This window comes from Sus scrofa, chromosome 7 (assembly GCF_000003025.6).
Source record: "Sus scrofa isolate TJ Tabasco breed Duroc chromosome 7, Sscrofa11.1, whole genome shotgun sequence".
NCBI lineage: Eukaryota > Metazoa > Chordata > Mammalia > Artiodactyla > Suidae > Sus > Sus scrofa.
In genome coordinates this window covers 29,242,678-29,270,068 of record NC_010449.5, presented here as the reverse complement: position 1 = coordinate 29,270,068, position 27,391 = coordinate 29,242,678, and the positions used below count along the sequence as shown (strand labels likewise).

The window sequence follows — 27,391 nt, the reverse complement described above, 5'->3', positions numbered from 1 at the left end:
CTTCACTGTGGCCTTCTGTCTGGAATTAATGCTCAAAAAATCTTATTATGAAGTTCCCTAGACTGGAATATAATATTCTTTTTTTTTTTTTTTTTTTTTTTTTTGCTTTTTAGGGCCACACCTTCGGCATATGGAGGTTCCCAGGCTAAGGGTCTAATCAGAGGTGTCGCCACTGGCCTACGAGAGCCACAGTAACACCGGATCCAAGCTGCGCTTGTGACCTACACCACAGCTCACTGTAACGCTGGATCCTTAACCCGCTGAGCGAGGCCAGGGATCAAACCCACAACCTTATGGTTCCTAGTCAGATTAGTTTTCACATGCCATGACGGGAACTCCAGGAATATAATATTCTATTGAATCTTGATGCTGATGAAGTAATTAATTAGACTAAGGATTGAAGAAAAATTCAAAAGCCATGATAAGATATTTGAACCCTTCTACTACTCTTTTACTTTCTTAGGTACTTTAAAAAAATTTAAAGCCTTGGGTTTTCTTGGTTGGGATGTCATGATGAGGGAGGGGGTGGGGTCAAGCTGGCAGGACCCTGCCAGCCACCGTGGGGGGCCCGTGACCCAGTCCACAGGCAGGGGTAAGCCGCTAATGGCCGGGAAGCAGGGGGGACAAGTCCCACGTATGTGTGAAGACTGGCCTGGTGGTCAGTGGAAATGGGACCAAGGGGATGATGGCAGAGGGCGGCCTGTCCAAAGGCGGGTGCTGTGGTTGCCCGTGGGATACATGGGACTTGGAGGAGGATGCCTTTAAAAATTTATTTCATTGAAGTATAGTTGATTTATGATGCTGTGCTACTTTCTAGTGTATAGCAAAGTGCTTCAGCTCTATATACATATGATAGTCTGCATTTACTAATCCCAAATTCCCAACCCGCCCTCCCCTCAGCAACAAGTCTGTTCTCTATTATGTCTATGAGTCTGCTTCTGTTCTGTAAAAAGGACCACTGTGCTGGGCCGGGGATTGAACCCACCCCTCTGCAGTGACCTGAACCACTGCAGTTCGGTTCCTGACCCAGTGGGTCACAGTGGGAACTCTGAGTTTGCCGTTTTTGAGGGAGCTGAACACTTAAAGATAAATCTTAGCAAACGGCAGAGCCTCTCGGGGGAGCCGCCGTGGGGAGCCCCTCACCTCTCCACGGACTTTCCGCAGATGGTGTCCCACTTGTCTCGGAGCTCACTCAGCATGTCGTCCAGCTTCAGGTTGTCGTCGGCCAGCGAGGTCTTCTCCTTGAGCGAGCGCCCGGTCCTGTGTGTGGTGTCGTAGACCGAATGCTTGGCCCCCAGAGACTTCTGGAACTCCTGTGCATTCAACGAGACAAGAGCGTGCGTGTCTGCTCAGCCTGACACACGCACGGGTGAGAGGCGGTGGGACAGAGCATCCCTGAAAACACACAGCGTCCCAACCCTGGCGACACCGGCCCCAGCCAGGTCGGGTGCCCCACGAGCTGTGGTGTGTACTCTACACGGGACACCCCAGGGCAGAAAAGAGCCTTCAGATGGTCAGGTGTAGGATGAACCGGTCTCAGGAGCCAAGAGCAACTATTAGCAAAAAGCAAGTTCAAAGCCAAACAAATCCTGAAGCCCTTGTAGATAAAAACTACAAACAGTATTAACAATACGGTAAAGTGGAACTGCGAATAAACTACTGAAAACCCCCAGAGTTTGGAGAGGAAAAGGCAGCTCTGCTCTGAGGGACTGTGGGTCCAGTATGGACACAGCAGTGTCTGCATTTACTACAGTTGTTAGTTCTTTTTGTCATCAGCCAGATGTACTGGCATTCATTTTGGATTCTCACGGTAATGTCACATGCTCTGTGAGCTGGGAGGAGGGGCAAAGATGAACCCCATTCCTGGGTTCCTGTGTTTGGACCCACTCATTCCACACACACCCAGGCACCCCCCGCCCCCCACTCGTCCACAGGGCCCTACCCACATCTCCAAAGGTCTAGAGAGGACTTTAGCTACGTGGCTAATAGAATACTTAATTCTCTGCAGCTTTTACAGTGTCAGTGAACCGTGTGTGTGTGTGTACACATGTACGTGGGGGAGGGGGAAATGGTAGTCTTTTGAAAATTTTTTTAAAAGCTTGGAAAAATTCAATTGTAATGGAGTAGAGTTGACTTACAATGTTGTGTTAGTTTTGGTTGTACAGCAAAGTGAATCGGTTATACCAATACACACGTCTCTCCACCCAATACGCTGTAGTGACCTCTATGGGGAAAGAGTCTGAAAAGGAATGGATGGATGTACAGATGTCCACGTAATCCTTCTCTGTAAGTCAACTATACGCTTTTACAGAGCAGGGGGAATTACCTCTGAGGACCCTTATTATCATCTTACATGTGGACGGTGTTTGTATCATCTCCGTGATGAAAAGAAAAAGGGCCAACTTCAAGCGCAGCTCAGAAGCTCACAAAATGCCAAGGGAACACTAAGACAGAGATTCTCAATCCTGGGGGTACATACGAATCACCCCAGAGAGTAACATGCTACGCAAGTGTGCCATTTCCCAAACTAACCTCGAGCTTACCATTACCTAATTAACCGAATGGTCTTTAGAAAGCTACACACCTTCGGTGTCTTAATAATACTATGTTATTTATATATATATATATATATATATATACACACACACACATATCTTTATAATAGGAGGCAACTACATCTGGGAATTTTTTGGCAAGAGACACCCTTACAATATCTCACTATTTCTGTAGTTCGGTTTTTGTAATGATCACTGTCTCATGTTATGCTGAACCGAACGCAAGTTTGAGACTCACGGTCTTGACACAGATGTTCTTCACACAGCAGACACACAATAAATGTGATCGCTGAGTACAGGTCGGAATAAAACTTTTTGAAGACAAAGGAAAGGTCCCCCGAAGGTGACCTGAAAAGATTTCTTTTTGAAACGGGCTTATCCTTATCTCAGAGGAACGGTGACGGGCACTAGGCCACATGAGGAAAAGGGGAAAATGACAGTGCTTTACCTGTTCTTATTTCCAGGGCTCTCTAACTTCATGTGCTTTCATCAGACTGCATAACACAACATCCACGTTCAAGTTCAAACAAAATGTTCTATTTTTAGGAGGGGGGAGGGAGGAGGGAGCTGGTCACGGTCACTGCACGGCCAATAGGCTAAGCCACTTCTAAAGCCGCGTCTGGCCAAAGAAAGGACCTCAGCCTGTCCCCCATTATCCTGGGGTCACAACCCTGCGGTCAGTGAGACCACCGGTGGAAGCAAGCGGCCCAGAAGGCGACGCCTCGAATTTTCTGATGATGCCAACACAGACATCATTCATTTTCTTCCCTGCTTTTTAGAAATTATCATGTTTCGAGCCGTGATTGATACGAAGATGCCTGACATTATAAAACAGCTTGTGGGAACACCCTTCTTTTACCCACATCCTCACCCCAAGGGCTGATGTCACTTTACAAACAGAATGATACAAAAACCCAAATTCAAAACAGTTGGGAGAATTGGGAGGCGGGGTGTGCGCTTTGCGTGGCATGTGGTAGGAACACAAAAGTTGGAAAATATAAAGTAACAGTGTTTCCATAGCTCCCTGTGTACACAAGGAGGCCAGTGACTGTGTGTCTTTAAGGGCAGGGGCAGATTTCATGCACATATGTGCTAATACCCACGTAGGAAGGGGGCGATCAAACTTCCCCACTGTGCTGTTTAAAGGAAACTCAAGGGCAAAATCTATACTAGGTTTAGTACAGAATTACCTCCTGCAAGGCACCTGGTCTGTGGAGGAAACGACAAGGAAGACAGCTGGGAACAACTGAAATGCCAATGTTTGGCCCTGATGTGGTTTAGATTGTAGAAGATTTGCAGTTTTCATTCTGTAGGTGTTAACAATTAACCCTGGAATCATAACCAGAAGATCCCCGGAGAGTAAACATAGTCCTGCCACCTGACCAATGTCAAGGGCAACTGACATTGTTAAATTTAAGATAGGTTCACGCTGGATAGACAGCCTTTTTTCTCTAGTGAGGAAGAAACACGCAATCAGCTAAGAAAGTTGAAAAAGCGCTTGAGTGATACACATAGACACAACGTGCTTTGCTCACTCAGACCCACCTTGTGCTGGGCCAGCTGGGTTTTGATTTTGTCTGGGTCGTTGGCAATTTCCAGCTCAGCATCCAAAGACTTTTCTGACTCTTCCAACCATTCCATAAGCTTACTCCAGGCTTCATGGAACTGTAAAAGAAACCCACACCTTCGTACACGAAATTTTCAGACGTACCCACTGTATCAGAAATCTAGTACATTTTAAACAGAAATCAGTAACTGGAAATGTTAAAAATTATTAATTCAAAAATTTCCCTAAAGAAGAAAAAGGAAGACTATTTTTTCTTTGCTTTTTCCTTTTTAGAGCCACACCTGCGGCATATAGAAGTTTCCAGGCTCAGGGTCAAACTGGAGCGGCAGCTGCCGGCCTACGCCACAGCTTGGGGCGACACCAGATCCTTAACCCACTGATAGAGGCCAGGGATCGAACCAGTGTCCTCACAGACACTGAGCTACAACAGGAACTCACAAAGCACTATTTTCATCAGCAGATTACAAAACGTCTTGTTAGGGCTTGGCTTCTGTGGCCAAGACCCATGGTCACTTTATTGTAACTCATTCAAATGCATCAACTTTAGCAAAAATAGAAATGGCCCTAGAAGCAGTTAGGGCACAGCAGGTAGAAAGGCTGACCCTTTCTTTTGTTTAATAAGTAACAGAAACTCTTAGAGAATTCCTTTTTTTGGCTTGGTATTGTCTCCTGACAGATCTGGGTTTACATCTAAGGTGTTTAATTCCTAGGTTAAGAAAGAGATTTCAGAAAGGGGGGGGGATAAAGTCTGAAAATTCCTTTTCACGAAAAGAGGCTGTTACATTCCTATTTAATGCAAAGCTAGTTCCACATCTTTAGGGCTGCTATCAAAATCCTCAAATCAACGCCTGTGCCTTGTGTATCGGTGTTGTATGGAAAAGCGCCCACAGTACGGAGTTCTAACAAAATGTAATTCTCTCCTGCATCTGTGACCTACAGCTGTTCTGGTGCACAGAGCTGTGTGTGTCTGAGTCTACCTGTGGTCTCCTCTCTGTTTATCACAGAGAAATAGCAGGTACCACCTGGGGAGACCAAATTGGGAAACTGCTTATAAATTAGTTCTTATGCATCTGTTCCCTTTAGTTCCTTATAACAAAAACTTGAGTCATCAAAATAAAATCTGTTTGGGGAGTTCCCGTCATGGCTCAGCGGAAAGGAATCTGACCCGTATCCATGAGGATGTGGGTTCGATCCCTGGCCTTACTCAGCGGGTTAAAGATCTGGCATTGCCGTGAGCTGTGGTGTAGGTTGCAGACGCAGCTCGGACCCCATGTGGCTGTGGGTATAGGCCAGCAGCTACAGCTCCGATTCGACCCCTATTCTGGGAACTTTCATATGCTGTGGGTGTGGCTCTAAAAGCAAAAAAGTTTTATATCAAAGGATGTGAATAGTGGAATAACAGAAAGACACAGAAACATGGAAACAGAGAGGCCAGAAGAGGCACATCAATTGCCCAAGTCAGAGAGCTGTGGTTGACCTCAGAACCCAAACCTGAGATAGTAGAATAAAGGAAGAAAGAGACAGCCAGCAATGCGCCAGCTCACTGCAAGCAGTACAGCCTCTATCAGCTGGATGGTAACTCAATGATAAAAATGCACAGGTTCTGAGGCTGGTCCTACTTTTAAGACTATTTTTCTTTCTTTTTTGGCCATGCCCACGGCATGCAGAAGTTCCCTGGCCAGTGAATGAACATACTACACCAGCCACAATGGCCAATTCTGTTCCAGAGACTCACTCCTAATACTGAGCACATGCCAGATCCTTAACCACTAGGCCATCAGGAAATGTCTCAAAACTATTTTTAAGCTGTATAAATAGAAGAAATGCCATCCTTTTCACCAAGAACAATTAAAAAAAAATCCTCATAAATTTAATTCAACACACTGAGAAAATACAGTTGACTAAATGGAGACAGGAGGAAGAGGGCAGACATCTGACAGGTGGCTCCCAAAGACTTTCCTAAATCAAGACATTCATAACCCAAATGCCTCCACTACAAAGCAGGCTGCACACACTGGGAAACTGAGAGGCTCAGCGGGAACAGTGGTTTTTTTTTTGGGCCTCACCCACGGCATGTGGAAGTTCCCAGGCCAGGGACTGAATTCGAGCCACAGCTGGGACCTACACAGGCTGGTCCCCAGGACCTGAGGTTGCTGTCAGACCACCCAGTGATGTCAGCATGCAAGCTCAGGCCTCAGCCCTTTGAGGACATTAACCACTCGGCGTCGTGCCACGACTGTCACACAAAGCACGGCCTGCCACAAAAGGACTTGACCAACACAGCGTCTATTACACAACAGAACTGACCCCTGCCGAATGCGGAGAGTCTCTGTAAAGGCTCACCTGCTTGGCCCTCTTCCTGGCATCATCTAAAGACCTTCCTCTCTCGACCAAGCGCTGGACCACTTTCTCCCACCGACTCTGCACGCTGATCAGCAGATTCTTGATGAGCACGACATCTTGCTTCTGACTGAAATACTTCAGGTGGGTTCCAGTTTTGTCCAACTCTATGATTTGCTCCCGGTGAGAATTTACTTCATTGGCAAAGACCTTTCCCCAAAAGAAGAGGGAGGTACAGTTAGACACAAACGGAAAACAGATCCATCTGGAAACCACCGCTGGGCATCACACAAGTTGAAACTGTTGCCAGGGACAAAAGACAGTGTTCCCACTACCAAATTCACGCTTTCTGCCATGAAAACAGCCTGCCGCCTGTCACAGACTGAGTTGCAGCTCACCTTGTGTTCGTCGATTTGGAACAAGACGGTGTCCAAGATGAGGCTTGGCCGAGAAGCCACGTTTAGGGTCTGCTCGGCCTGGGTGAGCCAGTTGATGAAGTCCTGGAGGGAGTTATGGAAATCCACTGCCAAGGCGAGGGCCTCTTCCAGTTTCACCTGCCAGGACAGATAAGTCAGTGTTTCATGGCCTCACAGGCTTGTATTTCCGCCCCCCCAATGTAACCACTCTTGCAGATTTCCCTCAGCCATACTTGATTTATGCAGCATCTGTATCTCATGGTTTATCTTCATAAACCAGGCCCCTTCAATATCTCTTGACATCATCTCGCTGCAGCTCAAACAATTTTAATATATAGGAAAATTGTGCCTCGAGAGCAATGAACCACAGGACAGAATTACTAAATAGAATCTAAAAAAACAAAAGCTGATGGGCATATGATTAACAGGGGACGGGGGGAGAGAGGGTGTCAAACTACTATGAAATATACATTATGCTCTGGCAGTGAGCCCACAGTGTCAAGCAGTCCCGGTTCACCACTTTTCTTTTTCTTTCTATCCTTCTTTCTTTCTTTCTTCTTTCTTTTCTTTTCTTTTTTAGGGCCACATCTGCAGCATGTGGAGGTTCCCAGGCCAGAGGTCGAATTGAGCGGCAGCTGCCCACCTACACCAGCCACAGCAGCACCAGACCCCGAGTTGTATCTGTGACCCACACCACAGCTGGTGGCAACACTGGATTCTTAACCACTGAGCGAGGCCAGGGATCAACCCGTAATGCTCTTGGATGTTTGTCAGGTTCTTAAGCCACTGAGCCTCAACGGGAACTCCCCATCACTTAGAGCATTAAACAGTGATATTTTTACCCCTCCTCACTGATTATTGCTGTGTAAGTACGTATAATATACACAATCATTTCACTCTCTTGGTCTCCGCTGCCGCCCCACTTAGCTTTTTTTTTTCCTTTTAAATGAAGTAGAGTTGATTTACGATACTGTAATCTACACTATTTACAAACGTAATTTACAAATGGTCATTCCTGCATACAGCACAGTGACTCAGTTATACCTAAACACACAGGATTTTTTCAGTCTTCTTTTCCACTGTGGTTTATCACAGGACACGGACTGTAGTTCTCTGTCCTCTGCCCTAGGACCTTGTTGTTTTATAGCCTGGCTTTTGCTTAGTGAGTGTGAACAGGATGATGTAACCACCCAGAAGCTGAGTCGTTAATGGACTGTAAAGTATACCTGGTAACCCCTGACCTATGATATACCTTTACCTGTGCTGAATAGATTCCTTCAGCTCTGTTCTCCTGAGCTTAGACAGAATGCCATTTTTTTTGGGGGGGGGTCTTTTTTTAGGGGTACACCTGCAGCATATGGAGGTTCCCAGGCTAAGGGTCCCATTGGAGCTGTAGCCGCCAGCCTACACCAGAGCCACAGCAACTCCAGATCCGAGCCGCATCTGCGACCTACACCACAGCTCATGGCAACACTGGCTCCTTAACCCACTGAGCGAGGCCAGGGATCGAACCTTCGTCCTCATGGATACTAGTCAGATTCGTTTCTGCCGAGCCACAGTGAGAACTCACTAGAATGCCATTTTCAACTGAACCCATGAAACATCTAAACGTATACAAGGAATGTTTAAATGTGAATCATTAAACCTTCTGTTGACAATCCCACTCAGAGATTAAGGGAAAGCCCATGAAGTGAAACAGGTAAAACATTCATTCTCTGATATTAATCCAGGCACGGACCTTCCTTTCGTTGAGTTTGGTTTCCACCGACTCCCATTTTTCCTTCAAGTTATTTATGTCCTGGTCGATATTCGTTTCTGCAGACTGGGGGCATCTTTCAAGCACCTGCTGGCCTCTCTGCACCAGACTCTTATATATTTCTTCTTTACCATCAAAGGCAGCACAGATTTCCTAAATGGAGAGATCCTTCAAGTTACATCATTTTTAGGAGAACAAAATCTGAGTTCTTTTTCCAGGTCATCAAGCCCAAGTTTCTCATCTTACACTCAGCTCTGTCTAGAACACGGAATAACCCCAAGGCAGGGCGCCCTGCCTACCACACTATTGCTATCAACCCATCCTGTGTGCTAAGATTTCTGAAGCAGTATTTTTTATTTTTATTTTTGCTTTTTAGGGCTGCACTTGCAGCATACAGAAGTTCCCAGGCTAGGAGCTGAATTGGAGCTGCAGCTGCCAGCCTACGCCACAGCCACAGCAACGCGGGAGCTGAGCGGCATCTGTGACCAACACCACAGCTCATGGCAATGCCTGATCCTTAACCCACTGGGCGAAGCCAGGGATCGAACCCACATCCTCGTGAATGCTAGGGGAACTCCACATTGGGAACTCCCTGAAGTGGTATTTTAAATGTAAGCAAGGGAGGTTTCACTTCATGGTAACCAATCAGCCCGGTGACCCTGAGTGAGGAAAGAAGCTCACCTGAGCCTCAGTCTCCCCCTCTGTAAGTCTCCAATTCTCCTTGGAACACTAGACAATGACTATAATACTCAGGACGTAATTTAATTCTGGGCTCAGAAAACACCCCGTGGACAGGAGGTAAAGACGCAACATGGTAAGACATTTAAGTCGATTACGCAGACTTTGAAACCACAAAAGCCAAACCATGACTATTGTTCTCACTTGTAACATTTCTTAAAACTTTCAACTAGAATACAGCGTATGTCTTCTACAGAGAATATAAAAAATACTGCTTAGACAAATTCAGAATTTAAGATCAATGAAACAACACTCACAAGTCATGTAAAAAATTAAGAAGACTGTTCTAATCCACTGATTCCATTAAAATGTGAGTTTTTCAGCTCCAACTGAAACGCTATATCCTAACATTTTCAACTTTATATTTTTTAATTACTCAAAGAAGCTTATTACATTTATAGTGGTACAACAATCATCACAGCCCAGTTTTGTAGCATTTCCATCCCAAACCCCAGCCAACTTTGCAATTTTTAAAACTGAGATGCAATCCATAAAAATCACCCTTTTAATATCTAGAATTCAGTGTTTTTTAACATATTCACAGGGACATGCAACCATCAGTACTAATTTCAGAACATTTTTCTTGCCTCAAAACTTCGTAATTTCTTAAGCCTTGGGGGTGGGGGGACTCTTTTTAAACATATTGACAATATCAACTACTAAAAGCTTTTAATTAAAGCAAAGCTAGCTTATAAATATAGATAAACCTCAAGAAACTGTAATGTTCCAGCTTTTCTAGTTTCCTGCAGGTCTAACACAATCAAATCAAAAGAACATTATTAAAACATTATGACAAATATCTGTAACTTTTTAAAATTCCTTAAATCATAGAATTCTATAACCTGGACATGGTATCTGCAAATTCATTTTAAACATCCCACCCAAACCAAATATGTGATGTGTAATATTTTTCTGAAAAAATATTAGAGCTCTTTGCCTTCCAGGCATTTATTTACATTCTTCTGAATTAACATTTAAAAAAATATTTGCTACTAGAGAATCAGTCTAAGCATGTTGGTTCAAGAATTCATTAGACTTTATCCATAGTGGGCACTGTCATAGCTATGCAGGTACTGCTAGGTAAGGAGGTATCTGGACAGCAGCCAGATTTTATGGAAAAGACAAGTTATTTAGTCAGTTACTTTTTCAGTGAACAAATGGGTCCCTTAATGGCATCAAAAAAAAAAAAAAAACCCAAAAAACTCAACCCCATAATAACAACAAGAAAACCACACACACAATAATTTTCTTAAACAATGAAGAGAGGATTCTAAAAAATGCTCTCCTGGATGGATAGGGTTTAACTGCTCACAGCAATTGTGAAATTTCTCCCCACCACCTACGAGAGGGTCACTTCCTTTCCAAAATCACTGAATTCAAAATTACTCCAAATAAGTGCAGTTTTAGTAAGATCTTACAGTAACATTAGACATTCCAAAGTGTATGGACTTGCAGATACAACGGCCCATTTCTTTTTTCTTTTTGGCTGGGCCCACAGCATGCAGACGTTCCCAGGCCAGGGATTGAACCTGCGATGTGGCAGTGATCTGAGCCACAGCAGTGACAATGCCGAGCCCTTCACTGCTAGGCCGCCAGGGAGCTCCGGAACTGTTTGTCCTTTCGACCTTCTTCCGTGACGTGTTCATCACCAGGGCTGACACGGAGTGGTCAGTTTCTTAACCGGAGGCTGGAGTGGGAGGAAACCACACACTTACCAAGTGAGCGTTGAGCTGCTCCCTGGCTGTTTCTGGCAAACCTCCGAGAGGCTTGGATGCTAACAGGTGGCGCTCCGTGTCGCTCAGCCACTGCTGCAAATCCTCGATTTCACCGTGGAAGCCCTTGGCCTGGAGAGAGAGAGAGTTTCAAATTTGGGCCCCAAATATTTTCACTTTCAAGCTGAGAACAAGGCTTCAACAATCCTGGTTGCCTCGGCCCCACCATGGACTTTGAACTGCAGCAGGGGCAGTGGACCGTCCTGCCTTTCCTCATCAGGACAGCCAGCCGCCAAACTGTCGCGCTAAGACTGCAGAGCTGCTCTCGCACCAGCTTTCTGTCCCTGTCCCCACTTCCGTCTCCTCCTCTCCCTGAGATGTACAAATTATACCAGGGTCTGCAGACCAACAGAGGAATGCCATGCCCTCTTGGTCTCGAAGGCTGCAGAAAGTTTCAGGATTTGGTCTCTCGCTCACCTGGCGCAAGGCTCCATCCAGCTGCTGCTTCCTCTGTTCCGTTTTCTCCAGGACGTTCTGCCAGCGTTGATTTAAAACCTCTAGCTTGTTCTGGAGGCTGCTCGCTTCTTCTCCTGCGCTTGAGGCAATGAGATCATTTCCTGCTTTATTAACAGCTTCCACTGTAGACTGATGGGCTAACACGTCATTTTGGAGCACCTGAAAATATTAAGATGATGCTGTTTGCTAGTTTGTAACATGTTAACATCGCCTCTAATGCAACTGTTTTATTTCCTGGTTATGGAACAGTCTGAAACAAGACCATCATACCCATGAAATTTTAATGAATTTTTTAAAATGATGAACTTCTTTTTCCTTAATTTTGTAGCTTTCCTGAGTATACCTTCAGTCAGCAGATGTCTCCTGAAATGATCGTATGAGAACATGACTAGTTCTTCCCGTTAGAAGAGCTATGCCGTTGATGACATTAGAACTAGAGATTATAATTAAGAGGCTCCAAAGGTATTTGATCCAAGTTTAATTGAGCATAATTTTCATATCTTAAGTAAACAACTTCAAAGATCTCTCTATATTCAAGTGTAAAATGAATACATCGCACATTTGACAAGAAGCACTCCAAAGGGAAACAAATGATCATAGAATGTTTTAAATCTGGTTTTAGGAGCGCTAGAATTAACTGCTAAGGAACCCCAGGAAGTCTTAACATTAAAGGGAAAGACTTCATTGTATATCAGAGATCGCTGAGTCTAGCATTCCACGATTCAGCTGTTGTCTTACCAGAAAGTACGCATATGAAATGCCTATGACAGATTCCCGGCAAATAACGCCTTCCTATCCTATTATCATCCTATTATCCCGTGGAAACAGAAGAATAGATTAACACTGAAATCACTAACACAGGGCAAGAGAGACAGCAACCACAAGGCTAAAAATTCAATTTCTTATATGGAAAAGAATTACAATTAACAAATACAGTTTAGTAACAGTTTCCTTTCAAGGAGACTCTGCTCTGCTTTTGGAAACCAGAAGAAACCTTGTCCAACTGTTAGCCAAAGTTGATGATGGGAGTTCCCTGGCAGCCTAGCAGTTAAAGACTTGGGTTTGCTGTGACACGGGTTTGATCCCTGGCCGTGGATCTTCTGCATGCGGCAGGTGTGGCCAAATCAAAGTGGACGATAACCCAACAGGAGAAACAAAGAGTGTCCTCCGTTGTGCTAGTGGGACATCCCACGTCTGGGAGACCCAGACCGTGAGGACTTCAGCCGCGAGCACGAACCATCCATGCTCACCGATCCCCCGATGTTCACTCACGTTGCCAGGCATCTGGCCAGCGAGTGTTTTCAAAATGAGTAAGGCAAGCTTTGTAGGAAGCGTGTACTTTGATATATTCACAGTAGGAGCCACTTTCAAAAGGTAAGAGTTAAAAATTCTCACAGTCAAAACATAAAAGATAATTCCATAAAGTTTGTTTTTCTAACTGGTTAGGGCCCTGCTACCTAAGCCACAGCGGAGGAGGCTGAGAAGGCGGCAGGACCAAGATGGAAACAGTCCTTCCATCCCTCCCTCCAGCAGGTGTGACGGCAACTTTGAGTCCTTGAACTGTGACCTTTACAAGTGGAAGAGAGAATGTCCCTAACTAAAGGCCCCTAACGCATCCCCACCAAAGTCACCGGGCCAGGATGCTTCACTTTCCCACCTCCAGCGTATCCTACAGAGTCCCTGTCACCAATCATGCGACTTTTAGGACAATGGCTAAGCTTATGGAGATGTAAGCTCTAAACACGCATTCTGAGAATACATGTTTTGTTTTCCTGCAGTCAGTCTGACTGGTCACCACTGCTCTCAGCAAAGGTCTGACACAGACACTGAATGAGGACAAATATAAACAATGCACAACATGTCCGAACTTCTTAATCAGACATGGTTGGGCAGTGACTACAGACAGAACGAGGTGAAAAAGGATGAAAAATTTAAACTGGGGAACAAGTATTAAAGGGAAAAGTATGAAGGAAAGAGAATTAAAGCAAGAATAGGCAAAAACTGTGTCTCATGATCTCAACGTGCTAAGAACATTTTACTTTATTTTATCTTATTTAATTAATTAATGTATTTTTGGCCGCCCCGCAGAACATGGAGTTCTTGGGCCAGGGATCACTGCGGCAATGCTGGATCCTTCCACCCACTGTGCTGGGCTGGGGATGGAACCCTTGTCCTATCCCGTTGTGCCACAGTGGGAACACCTAAAAAACATTTATTTTAGAATGCTCTTTTAAAAGAGCATTCATTAATTAATAATGTAAAATAATCAGAATTTTCTACATGATCAAGGAAAAACATTTAAGATTAGCACTGAGGACCTAACTTTAAATAAGATACCACTACAATGTGAATGTTCAAAGTTCTATGAATGTCTGCCCAAGGTCAGGAGAAACTCTACAGAGAATAACTTTTATTCATCCAGACTTCTGACTTAAGAGTGGGGGAACCTTCTTTTTTTTTTTTTTTGTCTTTTTGCTATTTCTTGGGCCGTTCCCGCGGCATATGGAGGTTCCCAGGCTAGGGGTCCAATCGGAGCTGTAGCCACCGGCCTACGCCAGAGCCACAGCAACTCGGGATCCGAGCCGCGTCTGCAACCTACACCACAGCTCACGGCAACGCCGGATCGTTAACCCACTGAGCAAGGGCAGGGACCGAACCCGCAACCTCATGGTTCCTAGTCAGATTCGTTAACCACTGCGCCACGACGGGAACTCCGGAACCTTCTTTGAAGAATCAATCAACTTCGAGTTCCCGTCGTGGCGCAGTGTTAAGGAATCTGACTAGGAACCATGAGGTTGCGGGTTCGATCCCTGGCCTTGCTCAGGGGGTCAAGGATCCGGCGTTGCTGTGAGCTGTGGTGTAGGTCGCAGACGCGGCTCGGATCCGGAGTTGCTGTGGCTCTGGTGTAGGCCGGCGGCTACAGCTCCGATTGGACCCCTAGCCTGGGAACCTCCAAATGCCACGGGAATCAGTTCTAGAAAAGGCAAAAAGACCAAAATAAAGAAAGAAAGAAAGAAAGAATCAATCAACTGTTACCAAGACGACAACAATATGAAATTGTTGTGCATGTATCTCAAGATTAAAAAAAATTTCCGTTTAGAAGCTTTTAATGGAGTACAGGACATGTAAAGATTCTTCTGAACATAATACATATTTAAACAGAAACTCAGAGAAGAATAAGACACAAAGAGCCACTGAAAAGTAAGAGGAAGAAAGAAACAGAAAGACAAACCCCAACATGACAAGAGATTAAAGATGGACAGAAATACATGACAAGCCAAAAAGAAACAGGCACCCGGCCTGCAGGGGAACTGTGACTTGTCAGCCACCCACAACAAGTTCAAAACAATGCTACCTTAATCCAAGGACAGGTAACATCAGGGATTTAACCACTGTTGGTCATGCAGCCCTCAAGATACCTAGCCAGAAACTTCTCATTCTGCTACTTTGGATAATGACTGCCTTGACCAATGAGAGAAGCTTTCTGACGATCGACTTTTAAGAAGGGTGGTCTAAGTAGTTTAACCTTGACCTGTGAATGTCAAATACGAATTTGAGTTCAACATCATAAAAGCACAGAAAAAGCAGACCAGAAATAGTCCGTGGGAATAGCTACGTACATGATGCTTGGCGAGCTCAATCTCAATGGCCTTGGGGTCTCCTCCGACTGGCTTCTGTTCTCCCAGCAAGTCCTCTGTGTGTGTGAGCCACACCAGCAGCTCGTCCAGGGCATGCTGGAACTGCCCCAGCGCTAACAGAGCGCCCTCCAGCTTGTGCTGCAGGAAGACAGGAGAGGAGGAAAATCAGTCCACAAGTCTGGTAGGATGGATGACACACATTCATAAAACAAGAGCAAAAAAATCAATCACTTCGTGCTGCATAAATCTGTATGCTGATGGTCTCATCCTTCTACAGTGAAAGTCTGAAACTCTTTGTGGTTACAAAACAGCATGGGAGAAGCAGGACGAGTTCTAAGGAAATAAGGGAATTTGAGGCTTTGAAAGTTTGCATTCAGTAAAAAAAAAATTGGGGGGAGTTCCTGTTGTGGCTCAGTGGTTAACGAATTTATTTGACTAGGAACCATGAGGTTGCGGGTTTGATCCATGGCCTCACTCAGTGGGTTAAGGATCTGGTGTTACCATGAGCTGTGGTGTAGGTTGCAGACATGGCTTGGATCCTGCGTTGCTGTGGCTCTTGCGTAGGCCAGTGGCTACAGCTCTGATTGGACCCCTAGCCTGGGAACCTCCATATGCTGTGGGAGCGGCCCTAGAAAAGGCAAAAAGACCAAAAAAAAAAAAATAATAATAATAATTTCAGCTGTGCCCATGGCATGCACAAGTTCCCAGGTAAGGGACTGAACCCACACCACAGCCAGTGACCTGAGCCACTGCAATGACAAAGCCCAATCCTTAACCTGATGAGCCACCGGGGGAACTCCTAAATCTACTTTTTAATCGTTATTTTACATTAATACAGGTACTAAAATTGGTCTTTACCTGTCTGTTGACGATTCTCTCATCCAGACTGTCCCATATCAATTTCAGCTCCATCAGTGGATCCAGAACAGTGTGTTTGTCGCTTTCCTCTGTTACTTTCTTCAGCAGCAGCTCAGCCTGGTGGTGAAGTCTCTCCATTTCTATCTGCTGCTGATAGGCCTCTGACTTAAATTGCTATTTTATTTTTTTAAAAAGAAGAATACAAAGGAAAACTTGGTATACATCAGAAACTTTAAACAAACAAAAATTCTATGGGCTAGATTTTAATTTGAACCCACACTTCCGATTGGGGCAGGGTGAAGAGGAATAAAAATCCAGCACAGGGTTTACTGATGGAAAAATTCCAGTTAAAAAGGGATGAAAGAAATCTCTTCTCTTTATTCAACATTTTCTGATAGAAAGATGTTTTTATTTATTTATTTTGATACTTCACTCCTGTTCTCTATAATCAAAATTTAAGAAATGTCAAGGCTGAACTTATTCCAATGTCTAATTATACATATTCAATAAGTGAGCTTTGAAATTACAGAAAAGAAGAAAACAAAATGTATACTGACATACATGAAACCCAGAAAAAAATCTCTATTCAAATGAATATTTCCTGCTCAAACACACACACGTCTTGCATCACCGAACATTATTATATGCTTCCTGCAGCTAAGCTGTGTTTATTAATATATATTTACCCTCTGCCTCGCCCATTGCTGACTCGGAAGAACATAACTCCCTCTCCTGGTGCTTAAAGACATATATTTATATAATCTTGGCTTTGCCAACTAACCCAGGTTAGCCAGTGGTGACTCGTAAAGGAAACTGTCTTTGCATAAAGTATTGATTTTAATCTGTAACAGTAGATAATTAAACAGCAACTAATGAATGGCTAAGCAGTCCTTTTTTTCCAAGCAAATTAAAATAATAATTAACAGCCATGACAAAGGTATCGTGAACACTTGCTACGGTCAAACTGTTCTCAACAAACTTAGAGAAAATACTTTTATCCTCAATTAAGTGAAGGACACAGAAGTTAAAAGCAGTTAGATAAATTTTGTGAGGCCATGTGGCGAGTAAGTGGATGAAGGGGGATGTGTTCTAAGACCCCTGAGCTCAGGGCAGGCACCCCACCTGGTCTACCACCTGCAGACCATGGAGATACATGGGAAACCCAAAATAAACCCTCCTCCACATCTGTCCCTGTGCATAAAGGATGTCACATGCTTAGTACATGACCAGAGTAAAAAGAAAAAAAATTGTAATCCCAAGAGAAAACCTCTCAAAAAGACATGTTTTTCCTAAACAAAATATTCCACATCACACTTAGAGACGAAAATGCTATAACTTTAAATCCGGATAATAATTTTATGTAAAAATCTAGTGGAGTTCACTGGAAATAGTGTGACGTCTCTGTAGGAGACTTCAAATTAGGGTGGAAAGAGCCACTCCCACTTTGATAAATGTTCATCAGCAGAGGGATTCAGAGGAAATGGTGAGACTTAGCCATTTTCACAGCTGGAGATCAAGAACCACACCCACGCAAAAAAAAAAAAAAAAAAAAAATTACAGAGGAAAACACAAACAGTTACAAAACAACCATTTGGGCAAACACTATTATCTCATCCAATCCCCTCCCCACCCCCATCCTTCTTTAGCCTGTTGGACTAACTGAATTACAGGCTAATTGAATTATTCTGAACACAAGCAAGAAAATAACAAATGTTGCTGTACATGTAGCACTGCAAATAACAGACTACTGAATACTGAAGTTATAAAAATCCTTACAGTGTGGCCTATGTGTGTAAACACACACACACTCTCTCTCTCTCATACCTCCCCCACCCCCAGTGTGAGGATATCTGAAAGGCTGTAAATCAAATCTTAAGAATGGCTGCCCCTGGGAACATAAGGTTTTGGGGGGCTTTAAAAATACCCCACTTTGTGCTTATTTGCGTTTTCTGATTTTTCTCTCATGACCACGTCCTGATTAAGAAAAACTACTAGTATTTTGTACCCTTTGCTGAATGAGCGATTATTCATGGCTTATTATGGGCGGGGCACTATATTAAGCCAGTTTCATAATCAAAATGGAATACTTCAATTATGTGAAAGTAAATAAATTTGCATAAGGCACCCATGAATCAAGAACCTAAAAATGCAAAGTCTCTGCTCAGTTTCTCGGCCTCTCCCCATACCTTTAGCTCTTCCATCTGCTGCTTGACAGTTTCAAGATCTGTCCCAACTGGAGACATGGAAGCCAATTTACCACCTGCAATATCCACCCAGTCGAATATTGCCTGAAGAACAAATTCGTTCAGTGTTACTCTCATGGCACCTTTGAAATGACGACAACACCTCAAGGGTGACAGACAAGTCAATCATCAATCTATAAAATGACTATGCAATGAGCCTCCTTTATAAAGCAAAGTTAGCAATCTACTGAAACAGTTACCCCAAATATGAAATAGATAAAACCTCCAAGGCTGAATCCAAATTTGCAAAAGAAACTCTTATCTTGAATAGAATCTTAGACTATTGAGAACTCTCAAGAAAAGTCTATTTGGAAAAAAGTTTTCAAAATTCACCACATGAAGTAAAATTCTCTATACTGTCTGTCTTTCTAAAATGCAGATTATGTACATACACTGAAAGAAAAGATTCAAACCCACATGTTTATTCAAATAATCAAGAAGTTTATTGTTTGGCACTTGAGGAACCTCTTTGCCTCCAAGCAAACCCTTATGTTATTTAGATGAGCATTAAAATTCTGCATGTGTAATGATTACTATTAAGACTGTTATTCTGATCTGCAAAACTTCAAAATCTCTTACTTTTCCTCTTCATTTTAAGACATATAAACATTCTAGGAGCTCCTGTTGTGGCTCAGTGGTAACGAACTGGACTAGGATCCAGGAGGATGCGAGTTCCATGCCTGGCCTTGCTCAGTGGGTCAAGCATCTGGCATTGCTGCGGCTGTGGCGTAGGCCAATAGCTGCAGCTCCATTTCCACCCCTAGCTTGGGAACTTCCATATGCTGTGGGTGCGGCCCTAAAAAGACAAATTTTAAAAAAAATTAAAAATTAAAAAAAAAATTCTAAAAAGGTTCTACTCGCATTTTTTCCCCCCCAGGGACTGAATACACAAAATCATTCTGCCCTTTAATGAAGCACCAGACAATAGCGTAGGGAGGAAAAAACCTTGGAAAATACCTGGTATTTTAAAGTTACCATTAATTGATGCTAAGAACTTAAGCGGCAACTTGGGAAATACAAACCTTGGAACTCTGCATGTCTGCAGCCTTGGCTATCTTGCTACAGTTCTTTAACCACCCTCTGCCCTTAATCCCCATAGGTGATGCTAATGGTCCAGGACCAGCCAAGGCCTGTGATGGGCAATTGTTCTTCCAGCAGCAGTGATGAGACGAGCCTCGGTGGTCCAGCAGTGACCTTGACCTCCTGAGGGCCCAGTCCCTCTGGCCTCCGGGACTTGCTGAACATAAAGGCGAACATATGATCTGGCCTCACAGATGGAGATGGAGCCTGACTGGCAGTGGCCACTGCTACCCAATCAATAAATGATCACTTTGGTTCAAAAAAGGGGGGGAAGGGTTACAATAAGGTGTCACTGGTGAATTTTTAAAAATATATTTCCAAAGTTCAAAACACTTTTCAGCTGGCAGAAAGCCGGGCGTGTGACATTTATTTTTACAAATATAGAAATGAAGTGCCTTAATATAGTGGAAAAGATGTTCTCATCTGAGCTTTAAAAATAATATTCTCTTGGTGTGATGGAAATACTTAGAGAGGCCTTTTCCATATGTTTGGATGAAGGATTAAACCCCTGCCAGCCTGTGAGGAAACGGAATCAAGTTAAGGAAGGTGGGGAGAGAAATGTCCCCGAATTAAGAATTTTTAACACTAAAAAAAAAAAGAAAAACAAATGTAAAAACGGGTTAATGAACGGGGGGAGAACCCTTAAGGGACGTGAAAAACAACTGTTAAAAGGAATTATACACGTGGGAAAGGCGAAAACACTTTTACACGGCAGCTTATGACCTAATAAAACAGAAATCTATTTCAGTTCACGGAGAACCCTGGCTTCACATCAAATTTCTTTACTTCTGACTTGAGCTCAACTTGGTGATATTTTTAGAGCGTGTTTACTCCTTTCATCTGACTCCACTCAACTCGGACTCGGGCCTCGGCTCCGTTGCACTGGCTGCTGTTGAGCCATTTACGAAAAATACATAAATTGTGGGGACACTGAGTTGTACTTAAAAAACAGAAAGTATGTCTTTTCCAAGTACATGTCACTCGGTGTGCATATAAGACGGTGCTGAGGTGCGGCTCTAAATCTGTGCGTCGGATTTAGCATCAGAAACATCTTCAAAAAGGCCAAACACGAACTGAAGCAGGTGAGTTACCTGCGTCACACCTGCCGCCCAGGGCGACACCCATGCATGAATGCGTGGATGTCACTTAGTATCACTGATCCGTGGTCTGTCCTTGCAGCAGACGCCGCACCCCCTTACCTGCAGTCCATCCTGGTACTGAACGGCGGCCTGCATCGCCTCCTCTAGCCTGTCCACCCGGTCTTTCCAAGCTTTGTTTAGGGAATCCCACGCCGAGTTTAACTGCAACGTAAATATTAGAGCGCTTTCAGTGTCATAGGCTAAGTGTTCGCCTGCTTCCCTTGAGTGTGCTTTCGCACACAAACTCCTTGAAGAAAATCACTTGGGTATGAGCGGAAAAAACGGGAGCGGTACCTCGTCTATGCTCTTCTTGACGATGGGCTTGTCGGGGTCCCCGCACGCGGCCATGAGCTCGGAACCCAGGTTAATAACCATATCCAGCTCTTCCTGCAGCCCGTCTATCTCCTCCCGTACGGCCTGGAGGAAGAAACAGCAGTTTTGCTTTCAAGCTAAACCACAGTGAAACCAAGAAGATGCACGGTAGGTGGGATTCAAGGAGGTGGGGCTATAATCAACTTTTATTTCCTTCTTCCTCTCCCGAAGTTTCTGCCCCAAGTTTTTCTGACAAGAGCACCGAAGAACCACTGTAAAGACAGGGTTCTTCGAGGAACAAATGTCAAATGTTTATTATGAAGGCAATATTAAAGAAATATTCTTGGGTTTGGAATAAGTTTTTTAAAAGTATCAACAATACTGAAAAGCAGAGAAAGAATTTTGGCTTTTGTTTTTCAAACCAACTCATCTGGCCATACACATTTCAAACAGACACAGGAATATATGAGTCCAAAAACTTCGCAGAAATGTAGTTCCCATTGTAGCTCAGCCAGTTAAAGACTCAACATTGTTTCTGTGAGGAGGTGGGTTCGATCCCTGGCCTTGCTTAGTAGGTTAAGGATCCGGCGTTGCCACAAGCTGCAGTATAGGTCACAGATGTGGCTGGAATCTGGCGTTGCTGTGGCTGTGGCCTAGCCCTCAGCTGCAGCTCCGATTTGACCCCTGGCCCAGGAGCTTTCACAGGCCACAGGTGTGACCGTAAAAAGAAAAGAAAAAACCTTGCACAAATTAATGTGTTTAATGTAGGAGATTTAGGATAGTCTGGCCCTGAATTTTCACCCTTACCCTAGGTCGTGGAAACCACCAAAATGACTGTGACAGAAGTGCAGTTTTCTACCTGTGCTTTTTTTTTTTCTTAGTTAAGTACATGTATTCTTTCATGATGCACTTATTTACCAAGGATGAACAAAGCCCTAAACCAGGCATCAGAGATACAGGAAAAATCCAGTACCACTTGAGTCCAACAGTGAAGACAGAGGCATAATCAGCACCAAGTCACCCTGGGCACCGCCCTGTGTGTGACAAGACTGTTAGGGGAGAGATGGACTTGGCTGGGTATAGAGGCTTTGCTTGCAGAGTGACCATCCCACTGCACCTGACATTTGAGTGGGATGTGCCAGAAGGGGGCAGGAAAGACATTCTAGGGCAAGGGGGTAACATGTGCAGGGCTTCAGATGCTAAAAAGAGCACGGATGTTCTGGAGAAAGCCCCTTTGGTAATTAAGAGAAGGAGCTTGGTAAAGGAGCAGCAGGAAAAAAAGGGCTTTGGAAACACGGGTGTGGGCTGGGCTGGGACATAAGAGGCCGGAACCCTGTCCTGGGTTGTCTGGACTCCAGGCAGCAGGCAGTGGACACCTCTGCGGGCTTTTAATCAGCAGCCCAGGAAGATCTGGGGGGACGGCAGGCATCGAGCTTAGGGGTGGGTGGGGAGACAGACTCTTGCAGGCAGGGGTACTTTCGAAGTGAAAAAGAGATTAACAGGGCCAGAAATAAGGCAGAAGCAGTGTCTATGGAGAGAAACTTTCTAAATATACACTTGAAGAACCAACGATACACTGTTTCTTTTCTTTGGTTGCACCCACAGCGTGTGACAATGCCGGATCCTTAACCTGCTGCGCCACCAGGGAACTCCCACCAACTATAAATTGCAGTAGAGTAATTCCAAACATTTACAGAAGGAATCCAGGATCCGTGATAGCACAACTTGTTTTTTCACTTGATATCTTCTGCTCACCTCTGCTGCTTCCTGCTGTTGTTTCACCACGGAGGGGTCAATCCCAGGGTCCTCCAGATCCCGGATGAAGTCCTGAGTGTCCTTGGTGGTCACCACCAGTGACATGTGGTCGCACCAGAACTTCTCTGCTAATTCCATCACGTCCAGTAGCTTGGCTTCCCTTTCCTCCACCAGCGTGTGTATGTTCTCCCAAATAAAAACCATTCGGTCAAGCTTATCCTGAACAGCTGTAGAGCCAAACAACATCAAAAAGGTGCCCTTTAAGCCTGAAGCAGGAGGTTCTAGTTCACACACAGACAGTGGTTCAATGTGCCAAGCATCTAAACCTGGACCACGTTCTGGTTGCCTGGGTATCACTGCGGCCTTTCCAACCAAAGGCAAGACTTTGTTCCTCTGGAACCAAGGCTTCTGGATGAAAGATGATGCCCAGGGGCCCCTGAGCTCAGAGCAGACCTGACTTCACCAAGGCTGGCCTCTCTTCCAAGAAAGCCAAACACTAAAAAGCGAAAATAACACCACCACCAAGAATGGAGATGCCGGTGCAGTCCCAGGAATAGGACGACACAGGTTACATGTTTTGGGTTTGTTTCTGGCGTCCCTTACAATGAATTTCCACTGACCTCCGCATAGCCTTGTCCTGTCGACCCCAGCTCAGACCTTTACCGTAGCTGGCTACAGTCCTGGCTACCACTCCTGAGGCCACGAGCTGGGGAACCCACTACGTGGGGTAGGGTGGTCCAATGAGGAGAAAACACGCCCAGGTTTGGACTTATCAGCACTATGCTTTCACCAACTGCTTTAAAGGGCCCGGAGAACACAGATTTGTGTGTCATGGTGCAGGTTGTGTTTAACCGCCTGACTCTGTGAACACAGGAGATATTAACAAGGGATCGCTCTGCACTTTAGCCCTTTAGCCCCAAACACGGCCCATCTGCTACCTTTCCTACAATCAGGCGCTGCTGTACTACTGGACCGTCAGTGGCAAACACTTAAGGTTTCAAGGGTCAAGTTCAAGGGCGCCCCCGTCCTCTGGGTTACCTTTGGCAGAGATGTCCTTGTCAGTGCCCTGGGACCGGGCGATCATCTCCTCCCCCCGCTTCCGGAGGGTTTCGTACAGAGGCTGCAGCTTCTCCATGTCCACCGCCACGTTCTTGTTCTCGCTGATCTGCTCCTTGACCTTCTCCACCTCCGCGGAGATGGACGGCGGCTGCCGCAGACGCTCCACGATGCGCTCCAGGCTCTCCAGGATCTGGTCGATCTTGTCGTGGAACTAGGGTGGGGTCGGGGTGGGGGTGGGGGGCGGAGGTGAGAGAGAGAGAGAGGGGCCACTTGTGGGGAAAGACTGGTGACACCAAGGGTGGCATTGAAATGACCACACATAGATGTGTGTCATTCTCACCAGCGAGAATTAACCTTGGCCTTTCTGTTAACATCCAAACAGTTCCATCCAGTGGGTGTGGAAAAGACAGTCCTAAAAATCACAGCTCACATGCCCCCCTGGCCCCCACTATTTATGGAGACAGGACTGCTTCTTGCCCATAACTGGGTGAGTTCATTAAGAAACACAGGTAAATAGACAGTTGGACCACCTGACAGCAGCATTTTACCGACCGCTTCATCCTGTGATCATAATTCAAATTCATTTAAAAAACTAGGTTCAGTTATCTAGGTATTTTTCTGTCAGAACTGATGGTTTTATTGACTTATATGGATTATTGTGGCGTCCTAAACAAGTTATATTATTCAATGTGAGATTCATGGGCAGTCGTGAATAGACTAAGCAATTTTTAAGGTATGAGTTTCCTGAACTAAAAAGAAAAAGTTAAAAAACTCAACACGATAAACCTCCCTGATGTTGTTGTAATGGAAATGGTCAAATCCACAGTTAGACTCATGGAAGAATTTTAAACTTCCGTTGGCACATGTACCTTAGACAATGAAACAAAGTTGTAAAAACCTGTCCATTTATACCATTTATAGATTCTACACTATAGATTATAGCATTTATAGAATCTATAAATTCCATCATTTATACATTCCCTCAACTGTAAAGGAATCGTTGCTCGGAATTACAGAAAATGGACACTAATGATAAAAACCAAACCTGCAAAACAGAAAACCTATTGGTAACTGCAAATCGACTTCTTCAAAAAGATACTTTCAAAAAAGGAAAAAAAAGCAATTTCCAATGGCACATTTTTTCCTTCTTACTCAGCCTACCATTCATAGTCTTTCTCCTTACTGTCATCTTGGGAGTGTTTTATCAAAAATGATAATAGCACTTTCATTTAGCTCTTCCAACTGCAAATACTGCATTCTACTCTGGATGGACACTTATTTGGCTAGCTGGACAATGATGGCAATCGTATGTTTCTTAAGTCATTGAAAACTATGTTTTATGGTATGCAAGCCGATAGAGAAGGATAAGGGCTGGGTGCAGGCAAATATCACCTCTGAGACCGAGACATCGATACTCAGAGCTAATGGAGTGAAACGATTTTGCTGGAACTGAGTCAGGAGACCGGGGCCACGCCGCCCCATCTCTGCCGTGGGGGACCCAGTGCACCTCTGCCTAAAGCCTTACCTGCGTAGACTGAGAAATGGCCTCATCCAGCGCCATGGCCCGTCTTTTGACGTCTTCTTTAATTTGACTGTAGAGGGTGTCGGCAGCCACGTATTTCTCTTGGATGGAAAAGCCTTCCCTCGGGCTCAGTTCCAGCAACTGTGGCCCAGTTTTGTTCATCTTATCTATGTGAGGCTTGTGTTCCGCTATCAACTCTCGCAGTTGCTGCAACAGAGCAAAGAGCATCTCAGCATCTGGGGGACACACGTCTCAGTATGGCTGTCGACAACCGCCTGCATCCACCTGGCAAGAAACGCCAAACACCCCCCCACCCCCAGGCCCTGGACGCACACCTCTCTGCCAGCAAGAGATGCCCCCTGACACAGAGATGAAACAACAGCCCGGTTGTTCAAAGTGCCTTTCGGGGTACACGCAACAATGCGAGTGGAGCAGAATAATGAATTCCAGTTTCATCATTATTTCCCACCAAGAGCAGCACATCCTGACAAGGGTGTGAGCCAAGGGTCACATCACGTCCAAGGATTACGCACTCGCTCTGTCCCAACCTAGAGACCAAGCCATAACTCTCGGCGTCCCTTTCGGAGCATTCATGCTTTGCATTAAAATTACTTTATAAAAAGGGAGGGCGAGGAAGGAGGGAGGAGGAAAGAAGCTCAGCTGAAGGTAGACACAACGCTCAAGAAAAGCGCTCCAGATCAAGCTAAGTCAGGGGAACGTAAGCCCACAGCCACGGACATGGTGGCGTATGTAAACCAATTTACAGCATGGACACATACATGATGTTACAAGAGCTATTCCGTGTACATATAGGATACATATGGTCCATACACATGAACAAATCTATTAGTACAGATTTATTTATTTTCTGAATTTATTTTTTATTTTATTTTTTTGTCTTTTTGCCTTTTCTAGGGCCGCTCCCACGGCACATGGAGGTTCCCAGGCTAGGGGTCCAGTTGGAGCTGTAGCCACCGGCCTACGCCACAGCCACAGCAACAAGGGATCCGAGCCACATCTGCAACCTACACCACAGCTCATGGCAACGCTGGATCCTTAACCCACTGAGCGAGGCCAGGGATTGAACCCACAACCTCATGGTTCCTAGTCAGATTCGTTAATCACTGCCCCAGGACAGGAACTCCTTATTTTCTGAATTTATTAAAAAAATTTTCTTCTTTTCTTTTTAGGGCCACACCTAGTAGCATATGAAAGTTCTCAGGCTAGGGGTTAAATCGGAGTGGCAGCCGCCAGCCTACACCACCGCCACAGCAATGCGGGATCCAAGCTGCATCTGTGACCCACGCTACAGACACCACAACACCACATCCTTAACCCACTGAGCGAGGCCAGGGGTCGAACTCGAATCCTCGCAGGCACTATGGTGGGTCCTTAACCTGCTGAGCCATGACGGGAACATTTCTTTTTAAATGTTAATGGCTGCAAGGGTGATGGACCTATCACATACACAGCTGGAGATGGAACGTTACCTGTAAGATGTATTTAAGGGAAAATATGTGACATGTGAATATTTCGCATCACATCATCTAGTCAGAAAATACAGAGATATTGAGAGTTACGAGTGAGTGTGCAATCCAGGTGGACCCCGTTCCTTCCGGGGATGGGGATCACTCTGGCAGCTCTACCCTCCACGGAACCCCCACCCCCACTGCCTGCAGGGTCCTCCTGCAGCACTGAGGTCCCCTTTGTTTCACCCCATGACTCATGCATGAGCTTCCCTAATCCTCACCAGAAGGCGTGTCCTATCCAGCCCCTGATAAAAGCTTCTCTGAGAGAAATGATATTTGGGCAAGACAGCCTAGAGAAAAGCTATCTTTCCCTGTAAATATTTAACTTCCAGCATTCATCAAGAAGAAGGAGGATGGCCACAGCCCTGGGTTTTTGTTCAGAGTGCCCACGAAGATCAGTCACGTCATTTCCAAAGGGGTTGAGAAAATTGCTTCACTACATCATTAACAATCCCCAACTATTTTTGAAGTGTTTCTGAAGGGGGTCTCAAAACACTTTTGAAAAGAGCTAAATATACACAAAGTCAACTTTACCAAAAAAGGAGGATGGTCTAATTGAACGTGCTGTGCCCGGCCCCTGGGTGGTCCAGGCTGCACTCTCCTACTTGTGTTTTACGTTATTGGAAGGTATCTGCATGTAACATCCGCGAACATGC

At 44.9% G+C, this 27,391-nt stretch overlaps 1 protein-coding gene across 31 annotated transcripts in view; it reads right to left on the bottom strand.

Moving 5' to 3' along the window:
- Window positions 1–27,391, bottom strand: part of DST (dystonin) — a 487,727-nt gene that overhangs the window by 30,081 nt on the left and 430,255 nt on the right. For all 31 annotated transcript variants that reach the window (XM_021098565.1, XM_021098572.1, XM_021098573.1 and 28 more), the window contains 15 exons: window positions 25,210–25,413; window positions 23,664–23,895; window positions 22,626–22,852; window positions 20,853–20,975; window positions 20,619–20,720; window positions 18,283–18,384; window positions 16,097–16,270; window positions 15,221–15,376; window positions 11,562–11,759; window positions 11,088–11,216; window positions 8,617–8,787; window positions 6,861–7,016; window positions 6,466–6,672; window positions 4,101–4,220; window positions 1,144–1,313 (listed from right to left, as the gene is read on the bottom strand). In XM_021098565.1, the coding sequence (XP_020954224.1) occupies window positions 1,144–1,313; window positions 4,101–4,220; window positions 6,466–6,672; window positions 6,861–7,016; window positions 8,617–8,787; window positions 11,088–11,216; window positions 11,562–11,759; window positions 15,221–15,376; window positions 16,097–16,270; window positions 18,283–18,384; window positions 20,619–20,720; window positions 20,853–20,975; window positions 22,626–22,852; window positions 23,664–23,895; window positions 25,210–25,413 (2,471 nt within the window). The remainder of the gene's footprint in view (window positions 1–1,143; window positions 1,314–4,100; window positions 4,221–6,465; window positions 6,673–6,860; window positions 7,017–8,616; window positions 8,788–11,087; window positions 11,217–11,561; window positions 11,760–15,220; window positions 15,377–16,096; window positions 16,271–18,282; window positions 18,385–20,618; window positions 20,721–20,852; window positions 20,976–22,625; window positions 22,853–23,663; window positions 23,896–25,209; window positions 25,414–27,391) is intronic.